Below are 19,845 nucleotides of genomic sequence, written 5' to 3'. Positions count from 1 at the left end.
AGCTTTTTTGAAGTCAGAATTTGACTAGAAAATTCATTTTTTTCTAATTTAACTAGCTACTTTTCTACAACACTAAATAACAAACTCTCTAAAGTGAGATTTAGATAGTGAGTTGAGATGAGATAAAATGAGATGAAAGTTGAATAAAATCTTATTTGAATATTATTTTTGTTTTAGAATTTGAAAAAGTTGAGTTATTTATTGTATTTTATGTGAAAGCTTGAAAAATTTGTAATGATTAGATGAGATGAGTTGAGAGGCTCTTCCGATCCAAACAAAACCTAAATCTTTCACCATTCCATTTAAATATCTATTTGTTTTCTTCCTTATTAAAAGGACAGTTGGGCTCCTACATATTAATTTTAACTTGAATATGCATAAAAATGTGTAATACTCAACCCTACAACCTGTAGCTCAAAAATTATATTACTAGATTATCGTAAAGCAAAAACTCGACTGCACAACATGTAGGCCGTAGCTCACAAAATAGCAAAAAAACAAAAAAAAAAAAAAAAACTCACCAATACATTTAAATAATTTTAAAAAATAAACAAATATACTAATACATTTAAAATCACTTCTTTAATCATTAATTAAAAAAAAAAAATTGACCAACAGCCAAATGGAGTGGTCGACATTGGGAGGCAAAATAACTTTTCCCCAAAAAAAAAAAACCACGGATACATTTGGCTAGTCAAAAGTTCAAAAGTTAATTTAGCTGTGGGTGTGTTTTGAACTGACTAGCTAAACTTTGACTAAATTTTATCTATAACTAAGTTCACTACTAGTGAACTAAATGGCGGGCAGTTAGAAAGGGCTTTACATTCTGAATACCAATACTGCACATTTTTTTTTTTTTTCAAAACCATCAAAATATAATTCTACATCTGCAAGTGTTTAATAGCTTGAACTTGCAATATGTCTATTTCAATAGCCATAAATTCACGTATCATGTCAAAAACAGTTTCCATCAACTTTCATAAGTAAGCAATTAAAGCATTACTGTGAAATGGGGGCAGCTCTTAAAAAGTAAAATCCAATAAACAACATTCCAGAAAACCCAGTTAAGAGAGAAATTTTCAACCCATCATGTCGCCTGCGACTCAAAGCTCAGAAGCAGCAGCACGAAAAAACTGGTGCCCTCTCAAGCAAAAAAGCAAAATGACTTCAAATGGGGAAATGATTCAAAACTTGACAGAAGTTGCAAATAAATTAATCCAAATGGAACAGAACAAGATCTGTGGAGATTAAATGGTTGCAAAGAAAGACAGTACGGCCTGCAGTTAAACAGTGCAACATATATGCTTCTTAAAGCATAGCATGCAGCATAAACTCGAGCCAAATGCGCAGATCCATGACTGAACTTGCGCTGCTCATACATATAATAAGCAATAATAAGCAAGAGAAACTTGTATCAAATCCATACAAAAACTCCGATGTTCAGATAATAGTTCATCTAAGATAAATTCCATCAACCTCAATTTCTAAGGAGCACCAACTAGCAATAGATACAAGCCCATATGCAGCACAACTCCAAAAGCTTAGAAGTCAGCATCTCCACCACCAAAACCTCTGTCCCCACGATTACCACCACCTCCAAAACGTGGAGGGCCAGCAGGTCTGTCATTGGCAAAACTCACTCGAATGCTTCGTCCATTAAGCTCCTGAAAGTTTAGGATGTTAATCATAATTATAATGGCACAAGTTAACTATCTCATAAAGACCGTTTCGAACCTGGCCATCCATAGCAGACAGTGCTTCGCTTGCAGATTCCGTACTTGAGTAGTTAACAAACCCAAATCCCCTAGACCGCCCAGTATCTCTATCAACGATAACCTTGGCTGTGAAGAAAACACACCACTGAGAATGCCATGGTGCAAATAACAATCGAGCAAGAAGACAATCAAACTTAACGTAGAGGATATAGAGAGAGAGAGAGCAGGAGAAGTTAAGAGCTTTAACTACTATTATTGTGTACCCAAAATAAAGATTCCAGAAAACAAAAATCAAGGAAGCATGAAACTGGAATTGGAATAACCAGCGTTTTGATTTCTTTAATGGGAAGCATCCACCAATTACTCATTTCATGCAGCCAAGAAGAAACCAATACTCTCACTAATAAGAAATTGAACATGCAAGATAAATATTTTTCCCATTAAATATAGCAGTCATTTTTTGCATTCACTCTTATTCACCATCCAAATGGCTCACCAAAAGCAAAAGCAAAAGCAAAGTTTAGAAGATCAGGCCACCTTCATAGCTTTTTAGACCTATTTGAATGCTTTGGATCCATATATAATCTCAATAATTTACCAATATGAGTGACCCGTAATAGATTAAACCCAAGTTGCAAAAAATATAGATTAACTGTTCACTACTACCACAAGTGGAACATAGAAGATCCTACAGGCCAAAGAATTAAAGCAGCGACATACTGCTTGACGCATTAGTCTTGAGGCTAACCTAAATAGTACAGTAAACCTAACAGAAAAGCCTTTTCATCTATTACAAATGAGAATAATAAAACATTACATTCACATCTCCAAACTCTAATTAGAGTCGGCATCCTAGATGAGACCTCAAACAGCTGTCCATGTACACATTTAGCAAAAGCAGTCATATTTGACAAAAGCATAACCAACATACTGCCAACTACAAGCGTGAAAATCATCCGAAAGAAAAATAACATCTCAATAACTGAGTCATTAATGCTTCTTGGCAATCAGAATTCCACAAGACCATCCACTTCTTACAAATATATCGTCCATTAAACGATGAATCTCTTCAAAACACATCATTTTTTTCTAAAATCATGCAGCAAACGAGCAAATGTATTCTTTCTACCATAAACGAGCAATTCTACAGAGGTAGAAGATTTACAAACCATTAAATAATTTGCACATGCTTCAATGCCATTTATTGCATTAAGAAAGATTACGGCTTATTTGACATGCCCATATTCAACTATAAACACAATGTCAAAACTCACCATCAACCACGTCACCAAAGCCAGCAAATGCGTCCTTTAGAGACTGCTCATCGGTTGAGTATGAAAGACCTTTAAAACCACCATTATAAGAATAAGCTTCAAGAAATTTTGTAGCATAACTGTAATAAAACTGACAATTAAGACTAAGAACAATTAGCGATACCTCCAATAAAAAGCTTGCTTGATGACATGCAGCGAATGGAATTAAGCATAAAATTTATAGGTGCTGGTCCATTCTGAGAAATGCTCCGCCTCAAAAGTCCCCCAACTTTGTTACAAAATGCCATACTAATTGACAGTGGTAAGGTACTACATATGCAACAGCAACAACAAAATACCATGTCACTTTAATATTTCATGAGTTGGATAATTTCTATTTTTTTTTTCCTTTTTGGTGAGCATGGAATGACTTGGATATCAAACAAAGCAAAGCAAAGCAAACCCAAAACATATATCAAATCATGCCAAGATTCTAAAGAGAGCTATTGGACCAAGATTCTAATAACAAAGTACCAACTGACAGCTCACTGCAGAGCTGGTCATTTCAGAGTAACAAAATAAATTTCTGATGCATTTAATCTCAATCCATATTAATTACCAAAGGAAAAAATCTTTGTATTTCATTGACAAAGACTTCTGCAGAGAGGTGAAGAGTTCATTGAGATGCATTGCAAATAAATAGGGGCCAGGGTGACATTAGAAAAGTTAGGCTAGTTGGAACAGAATGAGTGGGCAAGATGACTAAAACAGGAGTTTATCAGCCTGTCCGAATTTGACTTTACCATGAAGAGACCCTGAATTTAGCAAAGAATCACTGTATGTTGCTTACAAACAAGCTATGGAAGTCCAGAAAAAGATCGGACTTAACAAGTACGTTCTCTGAAGTGCCACACTGCACAAGGACTCGGAGGGACACAGGCCCATCTGGATTCTTCTATAGCCTTAACAAGAGTCCAGACATACCTTAAGAATGTCACTCCATCATAAGTGCATATCAAGCTGTGACTGAACCAAAAGAAAGCAACAAAAAAGGCAAGGTAGTTCACCGGATATGTCAAGTATTAGCTATTTCCGTGGTGGTGACCACGGACATGACCATGAAAGTTAGTTAACACCTCCAAAAGGCAAACAGAACCTTATTCGCTTTCATTTCTTCAAAGAATTCTCAGTAACCGAGCAGAGCAAAAAAAAAAAAAAAAAAATACCACAAAAAAGAACAGAAGATCATGCATCAATCACTCCCAATGAGAGAGTAACCACCATCAACACCCAATAACCAAAAGCATGAGAAAGGAACGAAAAAATAAAACCTCAAATCAAAAGATACAACAGACGTAAAATAGAAAAAAACGCATACATGAAAGCAAGTGAATATGGGGAGAGAGAGGTGTAAGGTTTAGTAAAAGGGCCATACCTTGGGGAAGAGGAGTAGTGGGAGCGGCCTATGCTAGGGTTTAAGGGAAAAAGGTCAAATACATTAGGCTTTATAGGGGATATGAGTTGGGGTTTGGTTTCCTGTGGGTGTCATTGCTAATTTGGCTTGCAACCGATGAATTTTGCAGCTGTATCCCTCGAAATTGAAATATTTCGATGTTATACTTTTCAACGGTATTTTTTCGCTGGATATGGGCCAATTTAAATTTAATGTATTTATCTCTTCATTGCATTGAATGGTGTAATATAAATTATGAAAAATAATATTTGGAATCTTAGGTGTCACTTTCTTTGAAAAAAAAATCCGTATATATGGAACTTGTATAAAAAGTTTTTTTTTTTAACGGTAGACTTTATTTTTTTAAAAATAACTGCGCGAGACTTTCACACTCTAGATATCTAGTATTATTCATAAATTATACTTATAAATTGATGGTAGAATTTAATTATAAAAAATATTTAAAATTAAATTCTTACAAATCAAGTTTTGGTGTAAAAACCTTCCATACTCGCTTACAAATATAAATTTTCATTGCTTAATTAGCCGCTTATGTTTTAATTTTGAAAAGTATGTATTTATTAAGATTTTTACATATACGCTAATATGGTAGGATTTAATTTATAAGAATATTTTAAAATTAAAGTCTTATAAATCAAATCTTATTATGTTATAGCATGGAGAACCTTCCATACCCGCTTACAATTATAAGTTTTTATTGCTTAAATAGCTACTTCTATTTCAATTCTGAAAAAGTGAGTATATGTTAAGGTTTTTACTTGCAAGTTAATAGGGCTGTGCAGAAAAGCCGTCAACCTGCACCATCCGTACCAACCGACCCGACCCGACCCGACCGATAGAAGCGGGTTAAACTAACTTGCGGGTCAAACTCGCTAATTGTCGATTTCGATCCGACTAAAACTCCCCAAATCTCAAATCGTCTGCCATCCCTCCCCAAATCTCAAACCCTAGCTGCCATCCCTCCCAATTTCTCTCTATCATCGCCGTCAACTTCATTCGTCCTCATTGTTGACTCCATTTATCTTCCCTATCGACTCCAACAAGCAACAAGCACAGCCTCAAACAGAGAGAAAATAAGGAAAATAAAGGAGTACCTCGTCCACCAAGCAACCAAAAATTCATCACAAGCAATCAGAAATTCACTTCACTTCACTTCCCCACGACCCAATAACGTAGCCCTCATCCACCAAGCAATCATAAATTCATCACAAGCTGGAAGCTCACCTTAAAACATTTTTGGAGCCTAAAGAAAAACATCACGCGACCCAACCCATCCCATCAAGAAGAATGTCATCGATACGAAAATGGAAAGAGTGGAAGAACTGATCGGCAGCGAGTTTCGAAGGAGAGGAGGCGAAGTGATTCTGGAGAAGGGAGAGGAAGATGCGGGCGTCAACGCGGACTGCTGGCACTTGTTCGAGAAGTCCTCCCCAGTAAGCCCCATAAATTTACTCAACCATTCAAAGCGCATCAACAGTAGCTAAAGAGAAAGGAGATTGTTTTTGCAGTGCAGAAGAAATGGGGGATGAGATGGAAGGAATGTTTAGGGCTTGGAAAAGAAATGGGGAGAATGGTTTTGACTTCTAAGTTCTAAACTGGCAGACGGGTTGACTGGACTAAAGTCGGGTCGATTCTTTTCTTGTTGGGCTGGACACGGGTCAGGTCCAAAACCAATGCGGGTTGGACGGTGTGCAGGCCTACAAGTTAGTACGATATGATTTAATTTATATGAAAATATTAAAACTGAATTCTTATAAATCAAATCTCGTTATGTGTGGTGTGGAGAACCTTCCATTCCTGCGTACAAATTTATTTCTTAAATAGCCTCTTCTGTTTCATTTCTAAAATAATGTATTTATTAAGGACCTAAGGTTTTTTAAAAATGATTGGTAAGGTTAAATATTTATCTGCAAAAGACTTTTGTCAATTAAGAATTCTACCGTAACATATATTTTATATAACATGTACTTTTACAACCAATTGCAGAGGTGAGTGAATGGATCCCTACTTCCTCACCTTTTAGGTTTTATTAATGTCCTTAGGCGACCTTTGACCATGTCATGTGGTTGAAGTTTGGCATATATCATGAATGATGCGGTCTAAAAGAGACATTGATAGGAAAGCGACTTGACTACAACTGAATGGTGTGAGGGCAAAGGGAAGACTATTTGGTAACACATCAATATTGTATTTGTACTCACTTTTGGTAAGTTATATATATTTTTTAAGTTGTGACATAGCTATGGACACATAATGATTTATGGAGATTGAGCATTATTTTGAATCATGTGGACTTGAGGATGCTCAATTTGGTGTGACCAAATGAGTCGGGACATAGCGAGACATTTTTAGGGATGTTGCTATGTTGGTCTTCACTAAAAGAGATTCGATATAGTGCTCCCATTCTTCTTGTATAGGTGTGCTCGTTGGTTGTTCAACCTATTTGCCAGTATGAATAAAATTGATAACATATTGAGAGATGTATATCTGGGATCTTACCCATTATTTACGAGTGAGGTATGTAATAAAAGAGCACCCACGGTGGACACTCATTCCCCTTCTCATGGTTAGGAGTTGTGAAGGCAATTAAGCCAATTCATGAGTTTTGATGGTTGGCTAGTCGGGAGTTACGAATTGGAGGGGCTATATATAGCCCTTCCCCTCAATTGGTACAACATATGGGTCTTAGCATAAGTAATCTTTCTCTAAAAATATGTCTCTCTAGTCTTGGCATTTAAGCTGTGGAATCTAAGAGTCTTGTTTTGGTTTTACTATATGGCGCACTCCACCATTTATGAGAATAATTTTAGTCTAATAACACGTGACAAAGTTCGTTGAGCAATCACATCCAATATATGATTTATCGCTTGAGATAAACGCTTTCGCTACATACTTTGATCTAGAATTTCTAACAATGGATATGCATAGGAAACAAATTGTCTTAGCCCATCCTTTGCTGCCCTAAGTGACATGAGCTTAGTGTTGCTTTCCCACTGATCTTTTGCCCCATAGCTGCTGATTTGCAAGATGGGATGGCAAGTCTACTACCTTATACCAAGTTTCGAGCTTACATTCTTGGTTTTCTTGTGGTTATTTTCACTGATCATGCAGCTTTAAAGTATCTACTGTCAAAGAAAGATGCTAAATCACGGTTGATTCAGTGGATTCTTCTTCTTTAAGAATTCGACATCATAATCAAAGACAAAAAGAGTGTTAAAAATGTAGTTGTTAACCACTTATCCTGGCCTACATTTGCAGAAAACGAGCAACTTGCCCCAATCCTTGACTCTTTTCCTGATGAGCAGCTAATGTTAGTTGAAAAATTTTCTTGGTTTGCTGACATAATTAATTTCTTGGTAACAGGACATACTCCACCCCATTGGAGTGCTCAAGACATATGAAAGTTCATGCATGAGGTTAAATCATTATTCTATGATGATCCTTATTTATTTAAATATTGTTCTGACCAAATCATTAGGAAATGTGTGCCTGATCATGAAATACAAGTTATTCTTTCATTTTTCTGAGGCTTGTGGAGGTCATTTTTCTGTAAATAAAACCGTGGCGAAAAATTTACAAAATAGTTTTTATTAGCCTTATATGTTTAAAGATGCATATAGTTTCTGCAAGACTTACGAGTCATGTCAAAAATTAGGTGCAATCAATAAGAGGAACATGATGCCCTTACAACCTATTTTAGTCATTTAGATTTTTTATTGTTGGGGAATTGATTTTATGGGGCCATTTCCTTCTTCTTTTGGCTATTTGTACATCCTACTAGCTGTTGATTATGTTTTGAAGTGGGTTAAAGCCATTCCATGTAAAACAAATGACCATAAGGTAGTGCTTAAGTTCTTAAAGTAAAACATCTTTGCTAGATTTGGCATGCCTAGGTCTATCATTAGTAATAATGAAACTCATTTTTGTAACAAGCTCTTTGCTGCCCTCATGAAAAAATATGATATACACCATAAGGTCTCTACCCCATACCACCCTCAAATAAATGGTCAGGTTGAATTAGCTAATAGGGAGCTTAAGCACATATTCCAAAAAAAAAGTCAATTCTAACAGAAAAGATTGGTCTTTAAGGCAGACTAATGCACTTTGGGCCTATAGGATAGCTTTTAAAACCTCCCTTAACATATCCCGTTACCGTTTGGTATATGGAAAAACATGTCACCTACCCGTTGAGCTTGAGCATAAAGTATATTGGGTTGTTAGGCAATTCAATTTTGTTACTAATCATATTGGTTCTGTACGAGAATTTCAGATTTCAGAGTTGAACAAGTTTTGGTGAGATGCATATGACAATTCCAAATCATCAAAGATGCACATAGAGATTTTACATGACAAGCACATCTAGAGAAATACTTTTGAGCCTAACGAACAAATTTTACTTTACAACTCTCACCTCCATTTATTTCCTGGCAAATTAAGATTGATGTGGAGTGGTCCTTATGTGGTTAAGGTTGTCTTTACTCATGGATCTGTTGAGATTGTTAACCCTCAGAATGGAAATACCTTCAAAGTCAATGGCTAACAACTTAAACCTTTTTTGACAAAACTCTAACCTGAGGACACTTTCATTCCTTTGTAAGATCTTGTTTATCCTACTACTGCTTAATTCATTTTTGTCTGGCCTATGTTTTTTTTTTTTTTTTTTTTTTTTTACTTTTATGTCCTATTTTCTTTTGTTTCTTTCATTTCATCTTTGCAGGTTCTACATTGTTCTGTTTCATTTTTTTTTCTGGATTCCTTTTTTTTTTGCTTTCATGATCATTTCAGCCATCTCAGGTATTCCTTTCTCCCTATTCTTTTCCATACCTTGTTCTTGTTTTGCCCATGCTTTGAACAGTGAAGACACTGCTCATTTTGAATTTAGGGGGGGGGGTGTTAAGGAGAGTCTTCCACCATTTAGTCTCTAATGATTTTTTTTTCTTTTTTTGGGATCTAGCTTTTTTGCAAAGTTTTTGTTTTCAAACTTCTCTACTTGAGATTAGATAGTTGTAATTCTGGGCTACATTAACTCCCATTGATTTAGATGTAAGTTCAACATGGGAGTGTATGAAATTCTTAGCTACTCAAGCTTAGGCAGTGTATTTCAAAGCTATTGATTGCTAATCCTAATGGACACAAGCAGATGCTTTTGTTGTTTTTTTTATATCAATCAGTGGTTTTCATCCAAGCAGCTAACAAGAGCTCCAGTGAACCATATCTCAATGGCCTAGGAAAAGCAAATGAGAAACTCTATCAAAAAAAAATGAAAGAAAGAAAGAACTGGAGGTAAAATACATGAGAAAATGAATAAGCCAAAGATTAAAGAAAAAAATGGTGCAAGTGCATTGGAAAAGGTTGTCTATCACCAAGACTTTCAAATGATGAAAAGACAAAAAGTCTAAGTAACAAAAAGTCTTTTATAGTGTGATAGCGTGAAAGCCACTGGTGTAATGGTTTTGAATTAGAGTGAAACTTGTTTGGTTTTTCTTGAAGAGCTACTGGTTTGGAACTACTTTGAGAAATCTTGAAACCAACAATGGCAACCTAATCACACACTTGATGCACTCAATGATCTGCAGCTTTAATACATTTCATTTGCTTGAGTTCTTGAGAATTTTATAAGCATTTATGTTAAGCTATAACCTGACATATCTTCATTCTAATATCCAGGACTTCAACATAATTTAAACTTTAGTAGAGATTTTTGAATTCAATGGTTTTGGAGGATAGCTTAATCATCAGTCCTTTGATCGCTCTATTTGCTATAGACTAGCAAAATGCTAGTCGGGGGGGGGGGGGGTGTGATTAATGATAAAAACTGTTGATTTGTGCATAATTAAATGGCTTTGCTGAGCAGGTTATACATGTTAAAAACTGTTGATTTGTACATGTAAAGACCATGTGTAATATACTAGTCTTGGATTTAGGGTATATAAGTAAATTTCCTAGTAAAACTTTTTCTATTATTATTATGATTATAGTTTTATCAGATTTTTATATTGATTATTTTAATAATTTCTATTATAATTTTATTTGAATTTACTAGAGTTTTGTTTTAATAATTATTACTAAATTGTATCATATTACGTTCACTAGAGTTTGGTTTGAATTTAAAGTTTATTTCTCTCTATCTCCTCCGAACCTCATCTCTTGTTTTTAGCATCTAAGTTAAACACTTTAAACCACCAACCCGTAAGTTTCATCCCATTTTTCTTTTAAAATTGTAATCCTAAACTCATATTCATCATCATTCCTAGTTTAGTAAATTCAAATTCTAGTAGAAACCGACTCTGTTGATGAGTAATTTTCTTCACTCCGCACGTCTCCACTCTCAAACACATGCACGTCTCTACTCCTCTAGATTTCCTTTTATTTTTCTCTATCGTCTACCCTTATAAATTGTGCTTACCCCGTATACGAGAGGAGAAACTCATGAGCCACCCCACGAAAATCCTCTGTTTCTGAAATACCCAGAGGATCAACACTTTCGCTTAAGCCCTAGTTTCTGCTCAACCGTCGCCGACCACCATAGGACGTCGAAGCACCACCCGTGGAGCCAGAAACTGCCGACCAGCTCAGCCCCAACGCACCCACTCCCTTCCAGTAAGACCTCGACCACCACCAGCCTCCTCTTGTTTTCGGTAGTTTTCGGTTTAGCATAGTTCTCTCTCTAATCTCTCTCTCCCTCACTCTGTGTCGCACCACCACAGAGAAGCCACTAGTTGCGCCGCCGTGACCCCCGCTTGTCGCCAGATCCGCCGCGCAGCCCATCTCCGTCACATACCCCCCTCTCAGTGTCAAGTTACGAAGTGTTATTCAAGAAAAAGCGCAACGAGGTAAGTAATTTGATCACAAATTAGGATCATCACAGTTCAGCTTATAAATAAGTATCAATCAAGCCAATTTATTTCCAGCCAATTATTTATGCACCACTCATGTCATATGCAAACATGTCATCCAGCATAGCATACGATTTTGTCATTTTGCATCATGTAATTCAGAAATTATGATTATGTACGTAATATGTCATGCATCTCATGTGTATAAGACACGTAAGCCATCTTAAATTCAAGTGCAAGATAAGATTAGATCAGTTAATAAGATGGTCATTCAGATGCATGGTACCAATGCAGTTCAGTTTCAGGGTGGATGTGCAAGCCACAAATTCAGTCGTGGTCCACCATAGTATGCTAGAATACTATCAGCGGCTCCCCTTGCTGCAGCCAGACGTGGGGCCGGTGCACAACCTCACACACAGGGTTAAGTGCAGTCAGATAAATTAGTTAAATTAGATAAATCAGTCAACTCAGTTAGTTAATTCAATTAAATCAGTCATGCATAGCATAAGAATCAGTATGAACAGTCATGGATTTAAACTCTCAGCATGAAAATTTTTTATGAAAACCTTATGTTTATTATGTTTACGTTGTGATGGATTTCTTGCGGAGTCTTCGACTCATTTTAGTTTGTTTTTATGTTTTTAACCACCCAAGTGAGGACGATGAATACGAGCAGGCAGGCCAAGAATAGGAGCAATTAATTTTATTTCAGACTTTCTAAAATAAAACATGCTTTTATGATGTGAATTTATTCAGTTTATTCATTTAATGTTTTTGGAAAACATTTTATTAGACATTTTTCTACAAAATAAACTTCTAATTTCATTTATGAAATTTGATATCTCTTGCCTGATTTATTTTTATGAAAAATACGTGACACTCCTTACCTAAAGGAAGGGGGTGTTACACTATGGAAAGCTAAGCTTTCAGTCTGAGCTACGGGTTATGGATTCATTTGTTTCAAACTACTGATTAAAGTGATTTCGGTATGGTAAATTTCATTCTATTGTTTTGCAAGTTGATTTTTGAGAAAAGTAAAGCCAGAGACTCTTGTTCTTGTTCTGCTGTTGATGCAAGGCACAACAGAATCTTGATAATCTTTTTAAAGGTTTCTCACGATTGGTACTTCATGGTAAATTCATTTACATTCTAAAGATACTTAGGATTGGTGAAATCTCAGTTTAATTCATTCATTTTCCAATTGTTAATGCTTGGAATGGATTGCCAATTGAGTAATAGAGTTGAAAGAATCAATCAGAGTTTGGAATAGGAGACATGCCCGTAGTCCAAGTGTTTGATACATTGCTTCATAGGTGTTGATTTTCTGCAACTTCTAGTTTCTTGCGTCTATTTTATTGATATTCCTTTTTCTCACTTCTTTTTATTCGACAAGCACTCAAAGAACCACTTCTACTCAATTTTCAAACTCTTTCACCCAAAATCAAAACCATCCTCTTCATTAGTATATACCACATCAGTACATAAACATTTTCTTTGTTGTTTCTCTCCTTAACTGTATAAACAGCTTTTTTACAATCAAAATCTCCACAAAACACAACTCATTACATTTTTGCTCTGCATGAATATCATTATCCCTGTGGAAATGACCTTGGATTTATCCTTGTATACTACATGATTGCTTCTATGCTTGGAGGTAATATTTGGACCTCATCAGTTGAGTAGCCTAGTTCTTAGCCCGACGGTAGTAGACCATATTAAGGCCACTCAAATTGAGAATATTAGCCTCCAAAAAATTAGGAATGAGGTGCAGGAAGGGAAGTAACCTAACTTTATAATTTCTGATGATGGGTCCTTGCGATTTAAGGGTGGGTTGTGTGTGCCAGCTAAGAAGGAAATACGAGATATGATACTAAGGAAAGCACACAAGTCTATATACATGGTGTATCCAGGTAGTACCAAAATGTATCGAGACCTACGACAACGCTACTGGTGGAGTGGAATGAAGTGGGATGTGGCAAATTATGTAGCGCAATGCTTAACATGCCAACAGGTCAAGGCCGAACACCAAAGACCTTCGGGCACACTTCAACCACTACTCATCCCAATTTGGCTTTGGGATGAGATCATCATGGACTTCGTGACGGGATTTCCTAAAACACTTGGGGGACAAGACTTAGCATGGGTGATTGTCGATAGGTTATCAAAACCATCCCATTTCATTCTGGTTCAAATGACTTGCTCAATAAGCAAACTAGCGAAGTTGTATGTCAAGGAAATAATCAGATTACATGGGGTACCGTCAAAGATAGTGTCGGATAAGGACTCATGGTTTACATCCGCATTTTGGAGAAGTGTACATAGGGAATTGGGAACAGAGTTGACTTATAGTACTGCTTTTCCCTCTCAAACAGACGGCCAATCCTAGAGAACCATCCAGATGCTTGAAGATATGTTACGAGCATGTATCTTGGATTTTAAAGGAAGCTGGATAAAATATTTGCCACTAGTCTAATTCACTTACAATAACAGTCACTAAGAGAACATTGACGCAACACCATATGAAGTTTTGTATGGGCGCAAATGTAGGTCACCTTTTTATTGGGATAAAGTTGGCGAGAAAAAGATATTAGGCTCCAATTTGATTCAGAACATGCAAGAAAAAGTAGCAGTCATAAAAAAGAAACTCGCTTTGACCTAAGAAAGGCAGAAGAAGTATGCGGATCGTAGAAGAAAAGAGTTGCACTTCGAAGTGGGAGACAAAGTGTTCCTCAGAGTAAGGGTGGGCAACGGGGCCCCCCACCCCCCACTGTCTGCCCTGCTTCTGCATGGGCGGAGCGGACCCCGTCCATCAAATGTGGGTGGCAGGGCCACCCACCCCGCATCTGGCCACCTAGCGAGGGCGAGGGGTGAGCAGGGCCCAACTCTGCCCCGCATTTCCCCTGCCCTGCCCCCCACTTATTATTTATATATATTTATATTTTACAAATTGTATATATATATATATTATATTACAATTTGTTAGATTTGTTTATAAGAGTGTTAAACTTGTTCACAAGATTGTACATGTATTGCATTAGTCTCCTATGACAATCTTTATATAGGAGGCCAAGACAATACAAGAATCTTACTTGAGCAATGTGAGACTCAATAGCATGAAATGTAGTCTTAATGCAATCTAATGAAAGAAAGGGCATGTTGCATTGGACTAAAAAGATAATGAAAACGCTATGAATGGAAAAAGGAAATAAAGGTTTTATGTATCAAAATACATAATAGTCAATGACGGAATGATGATGGTACCAAAGAAAGGGGCAGATTGCAATGTCGGATCGGTTCCATTGGTGGTGTACCCAATGGCACCATCCTGACTGAGGGATTCCCAACACGTGACCATAGGCAGAATCATGTCCAAAATACCGCTAACCCTAACACACAGGGCTTAATAGTATGAACCGACCAAATGAAAGTGAAAAATGACTCTAAATGTTTATTGAAATGTTTTAAGCTTGTATGATATTTCAAAAGAAAAGAATAGTTAATGTATGATATTTTAATTGCATGGTATACTGCTTACTAAATATTAGACTCACTTTTATATTTAATGTTTTAAATGTCCGGGTCGGGGGGGTTGGGTCTTTATATGAAGTTTGGTTATTTTGGTTGTTTTGTAAAAATGGTTGAGGGCATGTATTTTGAGATGAAGTATTTTTTGAATTGTGTAGTAGTTTCAACTCAGAAGATAGCTGTAATTTTAACTTCTAATTAATGAGACCGTCTTATGTTTTAACAAAAAGGGTATTTTGAACTTTGGAGTATGAAAGAAAGTGGAAATGTCCCTTTCTAAATTTTTAGTATGTTATTCAGGTCCCCTTGATACTCTGTTGGTTTATTATTTGAAGGAAAAAAAAAAAAAAAAAAAGGCAAGACAAAATGTAGCAGCTCATCCCATTTTAGGGAGAGGCCGTTACGAGTTTGAGTTGGATCCTGTTAGTATTATTTATGCCCTTAGAAGACCTTTTACCATGTCACGTGGTTGAAGTTAGGCATATTGTCATGATCACAAATGATGCGGTCTAAAGAGATATTGATAGAAAAGCGACTTGACTACGAATGGTTTGAGGGCAAAGAAAAGACTATTTGGTAACACATTAATATTGTGTTTGTGCTCACTTCTGGTAATAGTTCATCTAAGATAAATTCCATCAACCCCAATTTCTAGGGAGAACCAACTAGCAATAGATACAAGCCCATATGCAGCACAACTCCAAAAGCTTAGAAGTCAGCATCTCCACCACCAAAACCTCTGTCCCCACGATAACCACCACCTCCAAAAGGTCTAGGGCCAGCAGGTCTGTCATTGGCAAAACTCACTCGAATGTTTCGTCCATCAAGTTCCTGAAAGTTCAGGATGTCAATCATAATTATAATGGCACAAGTTAACTATCTCATAAAGACCATTTCGAACCTGGCCATCCATAGCAGACAGTGCTTCGCTTGCAGATTCCGTACTTGAGTAGTTAACAAACCCAAATCCCCTAGACCGCCCAGTATCTCTATCAACGATAACCTTGGCTGTGAAGAAAACACACCACTGAGAATGCCATGGTGCAAATAACAATCGAGCAAGAAGACAATCTAACTTAACGTAGAGGATATAGAGAGAGAGAGAGAGAGAGCAGGAGAAGTTAAGAGCTTTAACTACTTTTATTGTGTACCCAAAATAAAGATTCCAGAAAACAAAAATCAAAGAAAGCATGAAACTGGAATTGGAATAACCAGCGTTTTGATTTCTTTAATGGGAAGAGCATCTGCCAATTACTCATTTCATGCAGCCAAAAAGAAACCAATACTCTCACTAATAAGAAATTGAACAAGCAAGATAAATATTTTTCCCATTAAATATAGCTGTCATTTTTTGCATTCACTCTTATTCACCATCCAAATGGCTCACCAAAAGCAAAAGCAAAGTTTAGAAGATCAGGCCACCTTCATAGTTTTTTAGATCTATTTGAATGGTTTGGATCCATATATAATCTAAATAAATTACCATTATGAATGACCCGTAATTGTATATGGTACAGTGTTCCATTTTAGTTGATCCCCTGAGAACAAACCCAAGTTGCCAAAAATATAGATTAACTGTGCACTACCACCACAAGTGGAACATAGAAGATCCTACAGGCCAAAGAATTAAAGCAGCGACATACTGCTTGACGCATTAGTCTCGAGGCTAACCTAAATAGTACAGTAAAACTAACAGAAATGCCTTTTCATCTATTACAAATGAGAATAATAAAACATTACATTCATATCTCCAAACTCTAATTAGAGTCCGCATCCTAGATGAGACCTCAAACAGCTGTCCATGTACACATTTAGCAAAAGCAATCATATTTGACAAAAGCAAAACCAACATACTGCCAACTACAAGTGTGAAAATCATCCAAAAGAAAAATAACACCTCAATAACTGAGTCATTAATGCTTCTTGGCAGTCAGAATTCCACACAACCATCCACTTCTAACCAATATATCGTCCAGTAAATGATGAATCTCTTCAAAACACACCATTTTTTTCTAAAATCATGCAGCATACAAGCAAATGTATTCTTTCTACCATAAACGAGCAATTCTACAGAGGTAGAAGATTTACAAACCATTAAATAATTTGCACATGCTGCAATGTCATTCATTGCATTAAGAAAGATTACGGCTAATTTGACATGCCCATATTCAACTATAAACACAAGGTCAAAACTCACCATCAACCACATCACCAAAGCCAGCAAATGCGTCCTTTAGAGACTGCTCATCAGTTGAGTATGAAAGACCTTTAAAACCATCATTATAAGAATAAGATTCAAGGAAATTCGTAGCATAACTGTACTAAAACTGACAATTAAGACTAAGAACAATTAGCTATACCTCCAATAAAAAGCTTGCTTGATGACATGCAGCGAATGGAATTAAGCATAAAATTTATAGGTGCTGGTCCATTCTGAGAAATGCTCCGCCTCAAAAGTCCCCCAACTTTGTTACTAAATGCCATACTAATTGACAGTGGTAAGCTACTACATATGCAACAGCAACAACAAAATACCATGTCACTTTAATATTTCATGAGTTGGATAATTTCTATTTTTTTTTCCTTTTTGGTGAGCATGGAATGACTTGGATATCAAACAAAGCAAAGCAAAGCAAACCCAAAACATATATCAAATCATGCCACGATTCTAAAGAGAGCTATTGGGCCAAGATTATAATAAAAAAGTACCAACTGACAGCTCACCGCAGAGCTGGTCATTTCAGAGTAACAAAATAAATTTCTCATGCATTTCATCTCAATCCATATTAATTACCAAACGAAAAAATCTTTGTATTTCATTGACAAAGACTTCTGCAGAGAGGTGAAGAGTTCATTGTGATGCCTTGAAAATAAGTAGGGGCCAGGGTGAAATTAGCAAAGTTAGGCTAGTCGGAACAGAATGAGTGGGCAAGATGACTAAAACAGGAGACCCTGAATTTAGCAAAGAATCACTGTATGTTGCTTACAAACAAGCTATGGAAGTCCAGAAAAAAGATCGGACTTAACAAGAATGTTCTCTGAAGTCCCACACTGCACAAGGACTCGGAGGGACACAAGCCCATCTGGATTCTTGTATAGCCTTAACAAGAGTCCAGACATCCTTAATAATGTCACTCCATCATAAGTGCATATCAAGCTGTGACCGAACCAAAAGAAAGCAACAACAAAGGCAAAGTAGTTCCCCGGATATGTCAAGTATTAGCTATTTCCGTGGTGGTGACCACGGACATGACCATGAAAGTTAGCTAACACCTCCAAAAGGCAAACAGAACCTTATTCTTTTTCATTTCTTCAAAGAATTCTGAGTAAACTAGCAAAGGAGCAAAAAAAAGCCCACAAAAGAAGCACAAAAGATCATGCATCAATCACTCCCAATGAGAGAGCAACCACCATCAACACCCAATAACCAAAAACATGAGAAAGGAACGAAAAAAGAAAACCTCAAATCAAAAGATACAACAGACGTAAAATAGAAAAAACGCATACATGAAAGCAAGAGAATATGGGGAGAGAGAGGTTTAGGGTTTAGTAAAAGGGCCATACCTTGGAGAAGTGGAGTAGTGGGAGCGGCCAATGCTAGGGTTTAAGGAAGAAAGGCAAAATACGTTAGGGCCTTGGGCTTTATAGGGGATGTTGGGGTTTGGTTTCCTGTGGGTGTCATTGGTAATTTGGCTTGCAACCGAAAAATTTTGCAGCTGTATCCCTCAAAATTGAAATATTTCGATGTTATACTTTTGAACGGGACTTTTTCGCTGCTTATGGGCCAATTTAAATTTTAATGTATTAATCTCTTCATTGCATTGAATGGTGTAATATAAATTATGAAAAATAATATTTGGAGTCTTAGGTGTCGCTTTCTTTGAAAAAAATCCGTCTATATGGAACCTATATAAAAAGTCTTTTTTTTAATAATAGACTTCATTTTTTTTAAAATAAATGCGCTAAATTTTCACACTTTAAATATCTAGTATTATTCATAAATTATACTTATACGGTAGAATTTAATTATGAAAAATATTTATAATTAAATTCCTACAAATCAAGTTTTGGTGTAAGAAACCTTCCATACTTGCTTACAAATATAAATTTTCATTGCTTAATTAGCCGCTTATGTTTTAATTCTGAAAAGTATGTATTTAATATTTATTAAGATTTTTACATATATGCTAGTATGGATAGGATTTAATTTAAAAAATAATTTAAAATTAAAGTCTTATAAATCAAATCTCATTATCTTATAGCATGGAGAACCTTCCAAACCCGCTTACAAATATAAGTTTTCATTGCTTAAATAGCTGCTTCTATTTCAATTCTGAAAAAGTGTGTATTTATTAAGGTTTTTATTTGCAAGTTAGTATGGTATGATTTAATTTATAAGAAAATATTAAAACTAAATTCTTGTAAATCAAGTCTTGTTATGTATGGTGTGGAAAACCTTCTATTACTGCATACAAATTTATTTTTTAAATAGCCTCTTCTGTTTTAATTCTAAAATAATGTATTTATTAAGGACCTAAGGATTTTTAAAAGAATTGGTAAGGTTAAATATTTATCTGCAAAAGACTTTTGTCAATTAAGAATTCTACCGTAGCATGTATTTTATATTATATGTACTTTTACAACTAACTGTAGAGGTGAGTGAATGGATCCTCACTTCCTCACCTTTTATATTTTGTTTATGCCTTTAGGAGACATTTGATCATGTCAAGTGGTTGAAGTTTGGCTTATTATCTATGATCACGAATGATGCAGTCTAAAGAGACATTGATATGAAAGCAACTTGACTACATCTGAATGATGTGAGGACAAATGGAAGACTATTTGGTAACACATCAATATTGTATTTGTACTCACTTCTAGTAAGTTATATATATATATATATATATATATATATATATATATTTTTAAGTTGCGATATAACTGTGGGTATATAATGTTTTATGGAAATTAAACATTACTTTAAATCATGTGGACTTGAGAGGGATTGAGGATGATCAATTTGGTGTGGTCAAATAAGTCGG

The 19,845-nt window shown here is 35.9% G+C and overlaps 2 protein-coding genes across 3 annotated transcripts; both read right to left on the bottom strand.

The window, feature by feature from the left end:
• Positions 1–1,321: 1,321 nt before the first annotated feature.
• Positions 1,322–18,415, bottom strand: LOC121252730 (glycine-rich RNA-binding protein 2, mitochondrial-like). 2 transcript variants are annotated; one of them, XM_041152521.1, is made up of 5 exons: positions 18,368–18,415; positions 3,153–3,298; positions 2,990–3,058; positions 1,735–1,841; positions 1,322–1,664 (listed from the first exon to the last, which is right to left on the bottom strand). In XM_041152521.1, the coding sequence occupies exons 2-5, from the start codon at positions 3,274–3,276 to the stop codon at positions 1,542–1,544; spliced, it is 423 nt and encodes a 140-aa protein (XP_041008455.1). In that variant the 5' UTR covers positions 3,277–3,298; positions 18,368–18,415; the 3' UTR covers positions 1,322–1,541. The 2 variants fall into 2 exon arrangements, with proteins under 2 accessions (XP_041008455.1, XP_041008446.1); XM_041152512.1 differs by lacking the exon at positions 18,368–18,415 and adding an exon at positions 4,404–4,562.
• LOC121252744 (glycine-rich RNA-binding protein 2, mitochondrial-like) lies at positions 15,376–18,463 on the bottom strand. Its single transcript, XM_041152532.1, has 5 exons — positions 18,368–18,463; positions 17,164–17,309; positions 17,001–17,069; positions 15,705–15,811; positions 15,376–15,634 (listed from the first exon to the last, which is right to left on the bottom strand). The coding sequence occupies exons 2-5, from the start codon at positions 17,285–17,287 to the stop codon at positions 15,512–15,514; spliced, it is 423 nt and encodes a 140-aa protein (XP_041008466.1). The 5' UTR covers positions 17,288–17,309; positions 18,368–18,463; the 3' UTR covers positions 15,376–15,511.
• Between the last annotated feature and the right edge of the window lie 1,382 nt (positions 18,464–19,845).

Source organism: Juglans microcarpa x Juglans regia, chromosome 1D (genome assembly GCF_004785595.1).
Source record: "Juglans microcarpa x Juglans regia isolate MS1-56 chromosome 1D, Jm3101_v1.0, whole genome shotgun sequence".
Taxonomy (NCBI): domain Eukaryota; kingdom Viridiplantae; phylum Streptophyta; class Magnoliopsida; order Fagales; family Juglandaceae; genus Juglans; species Juglans microcarpa x Juglans regia.
Note: the sequence above shows the minus strand (reverse complement) of the source record. Positions and strands in the feature narration are given on the sequence as shown.

What these genes read in the sequence shown, in the direction of transcription:
- LOC121252744 (XM_041152532.1), bottom strand. Translation starts at nt 17,287, where the DNA reads ATGGCATTTAGTAACAAAGTTGGGGGACTTTTGAGGCGGAGCATTTCT. An exon ending in AAGCAAGCTTTTTATTGGAG is followed by an intron (nt 17,070 to 17,163) that starts GTATAGCTAATT and finishes ATGGTTTTAAAG; the next exon opens with GTCTTTCATACTCAACTGAT. An exon ending in TGTCTGCTATGGATGGCCAG is followed by an intron (nt 15,635 to 15,704) that starts GTTCGAAATGGT and finishes CTGAACTTTCAG; the next exon opens with GAACTTGATGGACGAAACAT.
- LOC121252730 (XM_041152521.1), bottom strand. Translation starts at nt 3,276, where the DNA reads ATGGCATTTTGTAACAAAGTTGGGGGACTTTTGAGGCGGAGCATTTCT. An exon ending in AAGCAAGCTTTTTATTGGAG is followed by an intron (nt 3,059 to 3,152) that starts GTATCGCTAATT and finishes GTGGTTTTAAAG; the next exon opens with GTCTTTCATACTCAACCGAT. An exon ending in CTTTGGTGACGTGGTTGATG is followed by an intron (nt 1,842 to 2,989) that starts GTGAGTTTTGAC and finishes TTTTCTTCACAG; the next exon opens with CCAAGGTTATCGTTGATAGA.